Raw genomic sequence first — 12,994 nt, forward strand, 5'->3', positions numbered from 1 at the left:
CGTGTTTTAATGTAATATCAACTATATTTGGTCCTGTCTGACTATAACTTACCCATTCTTGGTGATTTTCGAGTCCTTTTCATGTATTCTAAACAATGTCCAGGCCTAGTTTGATGTTATGTCTTACTTCAGGGTCATTTAGTGTCATTTGTTTTCAGGCGTTATAAACAATCTCTAAGGCCTGTTGGACGACTGCACTTCCTTTTGTGGTGATGTCAGCGTCATTTTGCATGTTTTATAAGATTTTATCAATAATTATGATTATTTTACACATAAAGGCCTTATAAAGGCATGTTTTAATGCAACATAATGAACATTTTAGGCCTTCATTGATGATAAAACGTACCCACTATCGGTGGTTTTGGAGTTATTTAGCATTTTTATTCAGTTTAGACAGTGTAGACCCAGCTTGATGAAAGGCCACGTCTAATTATTGGTGATTTGAGTTTATTTTTACAAATTTTAATTAACAACACTCCAGCTTGGTTTTATGTTTTCATGTTTTTAACATTTTCCTGTTTCAATGCATCAATATGTAGGCCTAGTTTGACATTACAATTTTCCTATTGCTCAAGATTATTTCTCTTACTGGTGATTTAGTTGTTATTTTTTCTCTATCTTGTGATTTAGTTGTTATTATATCACTTACTTGTGATTAAGTTGTTTTTATTTCTCTTACTGATGTTTTAGTTATTATTCCTCTAACTGGTGGTTTAGTTATTATTTCTCTATCTTGTGATTTAGTTGTTATTTTTTCTATTACTGGTGATTAAGTTATTATTTCTCTTACTGGTGATTAAGTTGTTATTATTTCTCTTACTGGTGATTTAGTTGTTATTTGTCTATCTTGTGATTTAGTATGTATTATTTCTATTACTGGTGATTTAGTTATTTTTTCTATTACTGGTGATTTAGTTGTTATTATTTTTCTTAATGGTGATGTAGTTGTTATTATTTCCCTTAGTGGTGATTTAGTTGTTATTATTTCCCTTACTGGTGATTTAGTTTTTTATGTTATGATGATGTTGGTGTTTTTTTTTTTTTTTTTTTTTTGCATGTTGTAGAAATGTTTTTATGCAATAATATGTTTGATTCAGATGCTCACTCCTGTACATGAAACTTTGCAGTCTATAATAGGACTAGATCATCTGAAAAACTGCATGTAAAATAAAAACATCTTTTTGCAGTAATGCAACATCTTCCAGATAAACCAGAGTTGCACAGAGTTCTTGTTTAATCCGTTTGCTCGGTGGTGTGTTTGTAAAACATCAGGCTGTTATTTTATTTTGACCATGTATTTCATGAATGTAATCGATGGAAAAAAAACTGTAAAGTTGATTATTTTCTGTATTTCTTGCCTCATTACTCGAGCCTAACCCTAACGAACGGGTGTCATTATTATAGTTGAATTATTGAGGGCCTATGTGACTTAAGTAAAGGTATAAATAAGCTTAGACTTCCATTATAAGAGCCTTTATATTTGCTCTGCCTGTTCAGTCCTGTTAGGCTTATTTAACAGACCTTTTGGCTGAAACGGAATGTATTTGCATCCTCGTCCTTTTCTCACCGCACATGTTCCACATTTCAAACCTCCTCCTTTGAATGCATTGGTCAGTAATTTAAAGCGTCACTCCGGGGTTATTTTCCAGCACTTTTAGGGTATTTCAGGGATAATTTGATTGTGCCTTTTTATGCAGACGTGGAGTCCATCTCCTCTCCATCAGGAGCGTGCAGGCTGCGAGGCTCTGTGATCCCAGCATGCCTCCTGTTTGCTCTGCAGAGATTTGCATGTCAATGCTGCACACACTGCTGTTTGCTCTGAGCCTCCTAACTCTCCGCAGCTCAAATGTTAGCTTTCTCTGCTGCAGGGGAGAAGAGCTTCAAACTTCAGCAGCGATCTGGTCAAATCATGATGCGGCCCTAATTTTAGGTGTGGAGTATTTTTGGAGCTGCACGGTCAAAGCTGCGCTTTAACAAGCCTCTGCTGCCCAGAGTGTAAACCAGCAGGCTGCAATTTACCCACATTTACCCTCCAGAAACGCTGTGCCCTCTGCGGAGACTGTAGACCTCTTTCTAGCTATTTTCACTCTAGTTTCCTGATCATCTGAGGCAGTTTCATCCCTGAACGCTCTTCAGTTTGAAGCCTTCTCAGGAACTATCAGCTCCATGATTACAGAACAAAGGAAGGATTATTTTCTCAGCTAGCTGATGGAAAAGCATTTCTCCGAGCCAAAGCAGAAACCACCTAATGAAAATAACATGCCCTCATTGTTGTGACATCACGAACAAACATCAGAAAGGGCCGTGTAAGACCGTGTAATTCATGAGGAATGAGAATTAACAAAAGCCTGCAAGAGTTTTCATATGATGATCATAAAGACGTCAAAGATTATAAATAATTCAAACTTTTGATGTTGAAAGTGGAAACCAGTCAAAAATCTTCCTGTTGTGCTTTTTTTTTTTTTTCAATAAATTTGACAGTGCCAAACGGGCTTTTATAAGAGGAAAACTTACTTTAAACCTTACATAAGAAAAACTGTGTATGATCCAAAGAAGTGACTCCCATCTTTAAATGTTTGCAGACCCCTAATCAACAAAAAGTACACATGTAAACCCCCAGATAATACAGTGAGGTAGCCTTGCCTTGATAAAGTGTGTTCAGTCAAATGCTATTTCAAGTTCAGTCTGTGCTTTAATGCTGAAAATTGTAGGGCTGAAATGATTCCTCGAATTATTCGGGTGATTCGAATCAAAAAGTTCCTGGAGGCTTCGCTTAAATCAGTCCTGTATCCATATACGCCCACGCTGTACTCTTGGACATCGCATGCTGTGTTGCATGGCATGCTGCGTTTCGCATGGACAGCTATTTGTGTGGCACAGTGCATTTGTTTTTGCTGTTACTATAATGTAACATGCATGATACGAGGCGTCAAAATTACAAAGGAAGAGAAGTTGATGCAGTGATGTTTACAGGTACTCGTCTGTAAAGCGTTTTTATGCTTTACAGTTTTATGGCAAATACGCCTGCACCGGTGAACCTACGCAGATCTCCGAGTTGATCTCGCCTGCATGATTCACTGGTGTGAAACAGCGCTCAGTTTGTGTCTGCAGACTTCAGGGAATTTCATAAACTTCTCTGATTGACCCGACACTTTCACAGAACACCGTCAGGCGTCACGATTCAAGTCCTGTTTCGGTGCTTTCTCTGTCTCCCTCCCTCACTCTCTCTCTTCCAAGTGTGCTTGTCATTCATTTAATTATAAATTATCTAAAACTCAGTGCACTGACGTCTTGATTGCAGCGTATTTTTCAAAACGTTTCAGCATCCCAAATAATTTGATAAGACTTATATTTATAATAAATTGACACCAATAAAACAGAAACACACTATTGCCACAGACAGTGACTGAGACTAAATAGGTCAAAGTTCATCATCATACATTCAGGATTCAACAGGTCATAGAAGCAGCTTTATCCCTTAAAATGTGTTCTCCATGCCAGTAGATGGTCTTAAAGGTCAGATTATTATGGTGGATGAACTCACAAACAAAAATGTGCAGAAATTAAAAGTGAACACGCTTTAAAAAATGGTCCATATTCCTGTAATCTAAAGGTTCACCTTTCAGACATCATCAGACCGCTGTGTGAATGATGGAGCTTTATTATTGTTATAATGTGAAATATTACATTCATTATTAAACTAGAGGATGTTAAAATGATTGTGTCCCTTTACTTCAATGACAAATTGGAAAATAAAAATAAACTATTACAGAAGAAAGAAAAATTTCCTGGGAGAGGATCCCTAAAACCCCAAATATGACATAATCTAATGTCATTATTTAACTTCCTTTCCTTGTAACTTTAAGAAATGTAAGAAATTCATTGCACTTTGTAAAATATATTTTCTTTAGAGAACCTGTTAATACCAATTTTTAATATAGAAGTAGTTCATTTAAAGGACCCAGCTTTTTTTTCTCATTTTTCTAGTACTATTTCTCTTGAGAAAAGTAAAAGTGACTGATTAAAGAAATGCAATATTTCTTATTAGAGCACTTGATTAATTGCCAGAATAATCGATAGAGTACTCGATTACAAAAAGAATCTATTGCTGCAGCCCTAGAGAAATGCCTAAACCAGTGATTAACTGTCCTGTCCCAGTCACTCACAGGCCGGGCCACTGTCATTTGGAGGCCCAGGCAGATACCAGTATAGGGCCCTTCCCCATTCAGCTAGAGGCCGCTGTAGCAAGTGGACAAAATATTTAGAAGTGTCTTCTTCAGCTGAAGAAGTCAGAGTGACAAGACAGTCGGGGTCCACTGGTTTTTCAGTGTCGATATTATACACCAATAATTATACACCAGTTACTTATAGCAAAAGTAAAATTACATGATCAACAAACAGCTCAGAGGGCACGCTGAAGTCACATGATCCTTGTGTTCAGCTTCCTCAAAGGTTCAAGTCCTGCCCCTGAGCCAGATTAATCAAATCCTTCCTTTCTCCTAAAATGGAGGGGTAACATCTTCAGTGTTGCAGCCATGCATCATGGTCGAGACCAGTGCTTCTCAACCTTTCCAGCCCGAGACCCCCAAAATAAAGGCGCCAGAGACCAGGGACCCCCACTGTACCTGGAGGTGGTTGAACACAGACATGCACATTCAAGAATAGTGCAGAAAAGGCTGTCCATAAGGGGGGATAAAGGGGGAGGTCTCTGGGACCAAACCAAACTGGGGGCCCATGGAAGTTCAGCAAAACCATGGTCCAGTTAAGCTGTAAAAACCATATCTTATATTTGGCCTGAATAATAACCACTCTTATCAAAGAAACAAATATCCTCATTTATTCATTTGTATAATGAATAGTCCCCTTTAAATGAAAATAACTTTTGTTAAAAACATAATTAAAATGGGTTAAAAACTGCTAAAATTGATTAACAATGGCAAAAAAAATGGTGGAAAAGATGATGAAATTATATTTCTAAAGAACATGTTTGGGTTAAAGTGGCAAAAACAGGCACAAAAAGTGGTAAGAAGGGATCTAAAAGTGGCTGAAATGGCTTTTAAGTGTAAAAAAAAATGGTGGAAATTAGGTGGAATGGGATGAAAATTTGATATGAACTGGCAAAAATGGGTTAACTGTGGTTAAAATGTGGCGCGTGGAGTGATGTTAGGACCCAAAAGCAGAAGCAGGAGAAGTTTTAACAATTTTATTGTGGGGATAACACTGGTGCAGGCAGGGGGGAATCAGTGAATCCACAACTGTGAACTTAAATCTTCTTGAGAGCCAGCTGTGTTTGGGGCTGGCGAGAGGCAGGAGCGAGGCACTGGAAATAAAGGAGGAGAGGCACAGTTAGTCAAAAGGTCAAAAAACATTCATAAGAGATTACTCAGATAGATCATTAGTGAAAACACTTCGTAGCAGAGCCGATGTACCACTGAGGGTGGACGATAATACATTGGCGTCAGAGAGAGCTTCTGCAGCCTACTTCAGGAGATGCTGATTGGAGATGCGCCGCAGGTGTGCCGCTCAAAGCCCGCGCCGCGGGGGAAGGGAGAGCGTCGCACAGCCAGGAGTAAAGTTGCCTTCACACACAGCTCACCGGAAACAGGAAGTCTTCACAAAATAAAACTCAAGGAGACTCGATCACCACATAAAATGGGCAAAAATGGGGTGTAAAAAGTGATTGATAGAGGCAATGATGGGTCAGCAGAGGCAACAATAGGCAGAGCGCAGAAAGAATCGATTTAGAAGTGGCAAAAACAGGCAGAAAAAAGTGATGGAAAGGGTTTGAAATGGAAATGGGTTTTAAGTAGCAAAAATGTTCTAAATTTGGCAAAATTAGTGTTAAAAAGTGATGAAAAAAGACATTTGATAAAGTTGGTGTAAAGGCCAACAGTGTAATTTTAAAAAAATGTTCTATTCTTAGTGTTTTTAAGGCACCTCCTGACCCCCTGTCAGTGTCTCACGACCCCCAAGGGGGTCCCGACCCAAGGTTGAAAACCACTGGTCTAGACCGGTGGTACTCCTTCTGTGGCTCTAGAGCCACATGCAGCTCTTTTGTGACAAGTTGTGGCTCTTTTTAGTCTAGAAGAGCTTCACAATGATGACAACAATTAAAAAAAGAGCACTGTCAGCAAAGTGGTTCAGTGCGAGTCAGATCATTCAGTCTGTTTACCACAAACTGACAATACTCCAACAGCTGTCCCAAATAAAATTACCAGCCATCGCCGCTGCATGTAAGCTATATATTACTGCCGTTCGGCCAAAACCTCACATCTCCGTTTCTCATGATTTTGATCTTTTTCATGAATCAGTGATATTGGCTCCCTTTGCATCTGTCAGGGTGTTTTTTTAAACACATTTTAAAGCAATAAAAAGTGGCGTAAATATGCTACTATGACTCTCAGTGTTAAATTAATAGTAAAATACGACATTTTTTCCATTCCCTTAAAAGTTGTAATTTCGGAGATTTGGGTTTTGGTTCGATGTCAGCAAAAAGGTAGAAGGAGCAAGAAAGAGAGACATCCATTGTTACATCTTTCCTGTCAGTTTACTGATTGATTCTGAGATCAATGAGCTGCTGACCCATATTTTAACCCTTTATGACCCATCATAGACCAGTTCACCAGAGCATATCTTTACATTTTTACATGCTGTAGTGCCATTTTTGTTGGAGTATCTGAATTGGCTATACATCAATACAGCTCAGATTTTAATGATATGTATGTGATAGGTCTGTAGTAACAAATTAAATTGCTCAAAAGTGCAAAAAAATACAAGAAAAATGAAAAGCCTTGTTTTTTTGTACACATTTTCCTAAATACAGAGATGTCACAGCTGTATCCCTCGAAATTGGGATTGTAAAAAAGTTGCACAAGATCATTTCAAACCACAAAAAAATTATTTTCAGTATGTTCATAACTTTATTTTTGAAATACACTCATCTTTATAAACTGTGGCAAAATGAAAAAAAAAAAAACAGAAATTGTGCTCAATTTGCAAAACGACAGCATCTTTATAAAGAATAAACTATGTGTTTGCAGAAGACCATGCTGAATCAATAATAAGTGCAACTCATGACCTACAAGAAAACAAGACATTTATAGCCCGGATTATATTATATTAGACTGTTTTTGATGTGTGCATTTTATACTACATTTACGCAAAAGAAGGAAGGATATTTCTAGAAAGAATCAGAACTCTGGAACACACTGAATGTGTGATATGTTAGTGTAACTCCTCTGGTTTTATATGCATAAAGAATTATTGCTCTATCTCATTTGGTTGCAATTCTACCCTGGTTAAAAATAGATATGCAAATGGGAGTGCCGGCGATCCCGTAGGTTTTAAAGGGTTAAAAGAGCGGAAACACAAATGCAACAGGTCAGGTGTGACAAGGGTGTAATTTTGGCTCTTGCAGAATGATTTTTTCATAAATTCGGCTCCTGAGTAGGGCGAGGTTGAGTACAACTGGTCTAGACTTTTTATTTATATCCATGGTAAGAAAGCAAAAAGAAAAATGTCCCAATATCCAAGATTGGTTTCAAGTGTTAACTTTGGTGGTAATGTTTGAATGAAAAATCCTTTCTCCACTAAATGATCTGTCTTTTATGCAGGTTCAGCTAAAAACAAGCCCTACCAACCCCCAGTGTTTCCTCTTTTTGTGTTATAATGGATAGAAGGTGCATTATGGGTTATTGTGTGCCATATCTGTGATTTGTTTCCAGGTCTGGGGGAGTCCTGGGGTCACGTCAGTCGCAGCAGCTCTCTGGAAGGAGTCAGTCATGAACTGGGCTCCCATCTCTTACAGGTACTTCATGTTATGTTAATATGAGCGCTAACACTTCAGCTGCACATGAGAAAAAGCTTTACGAGTCACCGAATGGCCACAGGGTCATTTAAGTGGTTTATTTAAGATGCTGGGACGAGGAATTAAAGATTTTACAGCAGATTCTGTGGTGATTATTCAGCCGTAGTCTGCTGCCATCTGCCTCCCACTGCCTCCATTCTTGTTGCTCTGAGAGTGAAATGAGCTGAACACATTCCTGGTCACGCACAGAGCCTCAGCGCGTCCTGCAGCCCGTCTCACATCGGCTGCAGCACAATGGAGCTGGACTGCAGGGCTGCAGGCTGGACAACAACAGGGCTGTGGGTTTGGACAGTAAATAAGGAGCACGTGGACAACTGCATTAAACATTAAAAACAAGTCAATGATAAAGGATGCTTTAAAGAGTTTCGTAATGTCTCTGGGTGTTTAGTTTTAAAAGGCAAATCAATAAAGGCAGCAGATGACTAGAAACCCCAGTGCTCTAAAACAGAATGGCTGTTTCTGTCAGTGGAGTCTGATGGCTGTAAAGAAAGATATTCAACATTTATTTTCTGGAAAATAAACAGTAATAATTTTCCTCCTTATAAAGTCTGTCTTTGTCCTTCTGTAATGTTGTTGGACACTTAGGAGTCACACAATCTGCTCTTATAAGCGAGTAACAACCATAGCAGATGAGATAACTACAGCGTAAACAGCTGTTCCAGCTGGACAGCTAACAGCGTCAGCCTCCTAATAATGGGCTGCTACCTAACTGGCTAGGTCTACAACTGTGCATCTCAGACTTAAAGGTGAGATTTTCATCAGCTCGTCCCTCATATCCAACCCCATTTCCAAAAAAGCTGGGTCACTGTGTAAAATGTAAACAAAAACAGAAGTCATTGATTGTTAGTAGAACAGAAACAACATATCAGGTGTTAAACTGAGAAAATTTTATCATTTCATAAAATATTAGCTTATTTTGAATCTGATGGCAGAAACACATCTCAAAAAAGTAGGGACAGAGCCGTGTTTACCATTGTGTAGCATCCCCTCTTCTTTAACAACAGTCTGTAAACATCTGGGAAGAGAGGAGACCAGCTGATGGGAGAGGAATGTTGTCCCACTCTTGCCTGATGTAGGATTCTAGCTGCTCAACAGTCCTGGGTCTTCTTTGCTGGATTTTTCCTTTTCTGATGCGCCAAATGTTTTCCATTGGTGAAAGGTCTGGACTGCAGGCAGACCAGTTCAGGACCTGGACTCTTCTCCTGTGAAGCCATGCTGTTGTGATGGATGTGGTATGTGGTTTAGCATGGTCTTGCTGAAATATTCAAGGTCTTCCCTGACAGAGACGTTGTCTGGATGGGAGCATGTGTTGCTCTGAAACCTCTCTCTACTTTTCAGCATTGATAGTTCCTTTCCAGATGTTAGAGCTGCCCACGTCTCAGACATACAGTCAGCATCCATGGGAAATGTAACCATGGAGTGTTCCGTGTTGTTCCGTCTGTGCTGATGCACTGGAAGTGAAAACTTTGGGTCAGTCAGTAGAGTGCAGTAAATCTACCTCCACACTTACTGGAGGAACAGGTATGATGGAGCCCAGACAGAAGGGTGACAGAGAAGGACAGTATCCATCAGTTATCTTTCCTATCTTTTAAAAATAATACCAGAAACAAACATGAGTACCATACTCTACTATAACCCTGACCTGAACCAGGTAAACAATAATCAGTAGGGATGCAACTAGCAACTATGCTTGTAGTCGACTAGTCGCCGACCACTGAAACGATTAGGAGACTCGTCGGGTGAATGTGTAGCTATGGGGTCTCTTGATGGCTTTAATGGCTCTTTTTTTATACATCTTATTTTACTAACATCTTAAGCAAAGAACTTTGATGTATTCACAAACATGTACGAACTAAAAATAAAGACAGTAAATCAGAGTTTTTATTCAAAAATATCATATATGTATATAAAATACGTCTTTATGAAATAGTACTAAACTAAACTCAAGAAATATGATTAAACTTTCATTTCAAGCAATATTTTTGTCTTGGATTTTAACATAATTAGTGTTGAAATTAGGGCTGGGCAATCAAAAATAAGATTAAATAGCAACACGACCTGCTACAATTTTCAAATCCCAAAAGGTGCAATATTTCTTTGGCCTGAAATTTGAGTCAAAATACCTCTTTAAAACTTTTTTTTTCAGCAGAGAAGTTATGCATGACATATGCAGTCTTTCAGGTGTCTTTTTTTAGCATAGTCGTCAAAAAATCCAACCTCCTTCATTTTTGTACTTTTTTTCAATTAAATATAAGAATGACAAAAAAACCTACAATGAAACAATTCATTTCCAATTTTCAATATGGGTCAAAATGATCAGAATTAGATACTGTTAAAGAAATGCTCAGCCCTTGTTTTAGAATAAAAGAAAGTTAAGGAATAACATCGCAGTTAGATTATCTTCTAAACTCGTGCAGCCTTAGTTGCAATAAGGTTGAGTGATTTTCTTTTACAAATGTAAAGCCTTATTATTGTATGTTGGATAGAGTTTGCTCCACTGTTTAAGTGTTAAGTAGTGAAAGAGGTGACATGTCCCTCCCTATGTAACGTGTTTACATCAGAGGTAGAAAATGCAGCGTGGAAAAAAAGCCCCAGTGACGTTATACTATTGAGTAAGAGCAAAAAGGAAAGGTGTGGGGTTCTGTCTGCAGGACTGTAGTGTAACATTCATGGTTAAAGCCAGTGGATAACCAACGTTCACTCGCACTGAAAGTAAAAACACACTGCTGATGTTCTCCCGTTGTACGTAAGTTCTGCTTTACATATTTTACAAGCAATATTTCTTTCTTAACCGTTGAGAAATATTCCCAGAAGTTTTAGGACATGCAGGTGTTGCACCATTTCTCTGTTTTTCTTTTCCTGTCGATTACTGTTGAGCATGTGCAACTCTGGACAGAGATAGTATGAATGACAGATGGCTCACTCCCAAGCATCCCAGCGTAAGGAAACGTTTTGCAAACACAATAGCAACACGCTGTATGAATAAAAGGTGCACAGACGTAACAAACGAATCATCAGCAATAAATCACAAGTCCTCATCGATAATTGTTGACAACGGCAACGAATCATTGCGTCCGTAATAACCAGTGGTGGAAAGTAACTAAGTATTTACTCAGATTACTGATATTGAGTCTTTTGGGGGACTTGTACTTTTTTGAATACATTTTGAAATGAGCTATTGTACTTTTACTTAAAGGCCCTTACAGCACGTCCTAGCATCCCACAAACATTACAGTGCAAAGAGGATTGAAACGGCACACTGTTCAAGCCTGTACATGTAGCTGATAATAATAAATAATAATAATACATCACACTTAAATAGCACGTTTTTGGACACTCAAAGACGCCTCACAAACAAACAAATGATGTACTCCTCCTTAGAAAGCTTGAACTACACGTAGAAATGAGGCAGAGAGACGCTGTGATTGGTCATCTGGGTAGCACTGAGTGACTGCTGGTCTCTGGCAGACTGTGATACAACCAGTCAGCCATAGAAGAACTGTGGCTGGAGTGGTATTCAGTCTTTACAGTTTCATTATTTGTTTAATGTTTGAAATAGAAATGGGAATCAGGATAAGAAGCTCTGCGATTAACTGGTGACCAGTCCAGGGTGTACCCAACCTCTCACCCAAAGACAGCTGGGATAGGCTCCAGCTTCCCCGCGACCCCCAACGGGAATAGACAACTGGATGGATGGAATCAGGATCAGAGCTGCTGCTGTAACGCACCATAAACGTCTGTGTTTGGCTTCATTTCATTGAAATGAAAGCCACATTTTCATGCTTCTCTCCTAACATCCTACAGCACAGTAAACCATTACTTTACCTTAGTATAGATCTGCCATGCTTCTCTGTGCCTCCACCACCACAATGTGCATGGTACTGCTGCGACCTCTTTGTTATGCCTCCTCTAAATCAGCCTATCAATAGCCAGAAAATAATCAATATGACATGACATGACTGAGTGGATGAGGAATATATTTAGTCCAGTTTAGGGAAAGGTTTAATTTTAAGAGTCTGACTGCAGCAGGAAGAAAGATTTCTGATGCAGCTGTCTGAGAATGTAACTACATTTTACCCTAGTTTATTAATAACCAACGTATTTTATTGCATTCAGTCTTTTTTCTTGTCCTTCAGACGTTAGACGGCTTCATTTTCGTGGTCGCCCCTGATGGTAAAATAATGTACATATCAGAAACAGCCTCTGTCCACCTGGGCCTGTCACAGGTAGGTGTAGACACCTTTGCATGTGTCTGTGTTTGGTCTGATGAGTCACAGTGCTGATTAAATGTTCATTAAAACAGGTAGAGCTGACAGGAAACAGCATCTATGAATACATCCACCCAGCAGACCACGACGAGATGACGGCCGTCCTCACAGCACACCAGCCTTATCACTCCCACTTTGTCCACGGTAATCAACGGCACAGACGACAAAAATAACCCACCAATTACAGCGTCAGTAACACACTTTTTATTCTCTGCAGAATATGAAATGGAGCGCTCCTTCTTTCTGAGAATGAAATGTGTCCTCGCTAAAAGAAACGCCGGTCTCACTTGTGGAGGATACAAGGTATGACCCTGTAGTAAATTATCTTTATTCACTCTCTATGATGGCTGCTTTTGATTTGGTCTGTATGAAGTCAGATTTATGACACAGAAGCAAACGCAACAGATCGTACAGTGAAAATACTTAGTACATCTGAAGCTGCTCAACAGTGTAGGCTTTCTGTCATCGTTTTTGATGCTGCATAATACTCTGTAAATAGTCTTCTTAACTGGTCCACAGTCAGGACTAACCAACACCCCCTTAATGATGAATCACAACCCAAATATCCTCACAGTTGTAACTAAAAGTTTCTACGGAAAAATACGTTGATTCGACCTAAAATAGCACCAAAAAGGCAAAGAAACAAAGAAATGGAGACATGTCCTCCAGTCACAGGTCTTCTACGTTGACTCTAAGTCTTCCCCTTTACATTCAGAGTGTTGAGGAGGAAGATGCAGAACATACACTCTAACGGATTTCTGTAAATTTACGGGGAAATTTCAACGCAAGAGCCTGTTATGTTTAAATACAGGACAACCCTGTAAAAGAATGGTTTAGAACAGTATTTTACTGTATTACT

General features: G+C 39.0%; 1 protein-coding gene across 1 annotated transcript in view; it reads left to right on the forward strand.

Annotated features, from left to right (window-relative positions):
* Positions 1-12,994, forward strand: part of sim1a (SIM bHLH transcription factor 1a) — a 40,393-nt gene that overhangs the window by 8,919 nt on the left and 18,480 nt on the right. The window contains exons 2-5 of the mRNA XM_041794180.1: positions 7,725-7,807; positions 12,004-12,093; positions 12,171-12,279; positions 12,353-12,438. Of these exons, the coding sequence (XP_041650114.1) occupies positions 7,725-7,807; positions 12,004-12,093; positions 12,171-12,279; positions 12,353-12,438 (368 nt within the window). The remainder of the gene's footprint in view (positions 1-7,724; positions 7,808-12,003; positions 12,094-12,170; positions 12,280-12,352; positions 12,439-12,994) is intronic.

The sequence above is a fragment of the Cheilinus undulatus genome, linkage group 8, assembly GCF_018320785.1.
Source record: "Cheilinus undulatus linkage group 8, ASM1832078v1, whole genome shotgun sequence".
Taxonomy (NCBI): domain Eukaryota; kingdom Metazoa; phylum Chordata; class Actinopteri; order Labriformes; family Labridae; genus Cheilinus; species Cheilinus undulatus.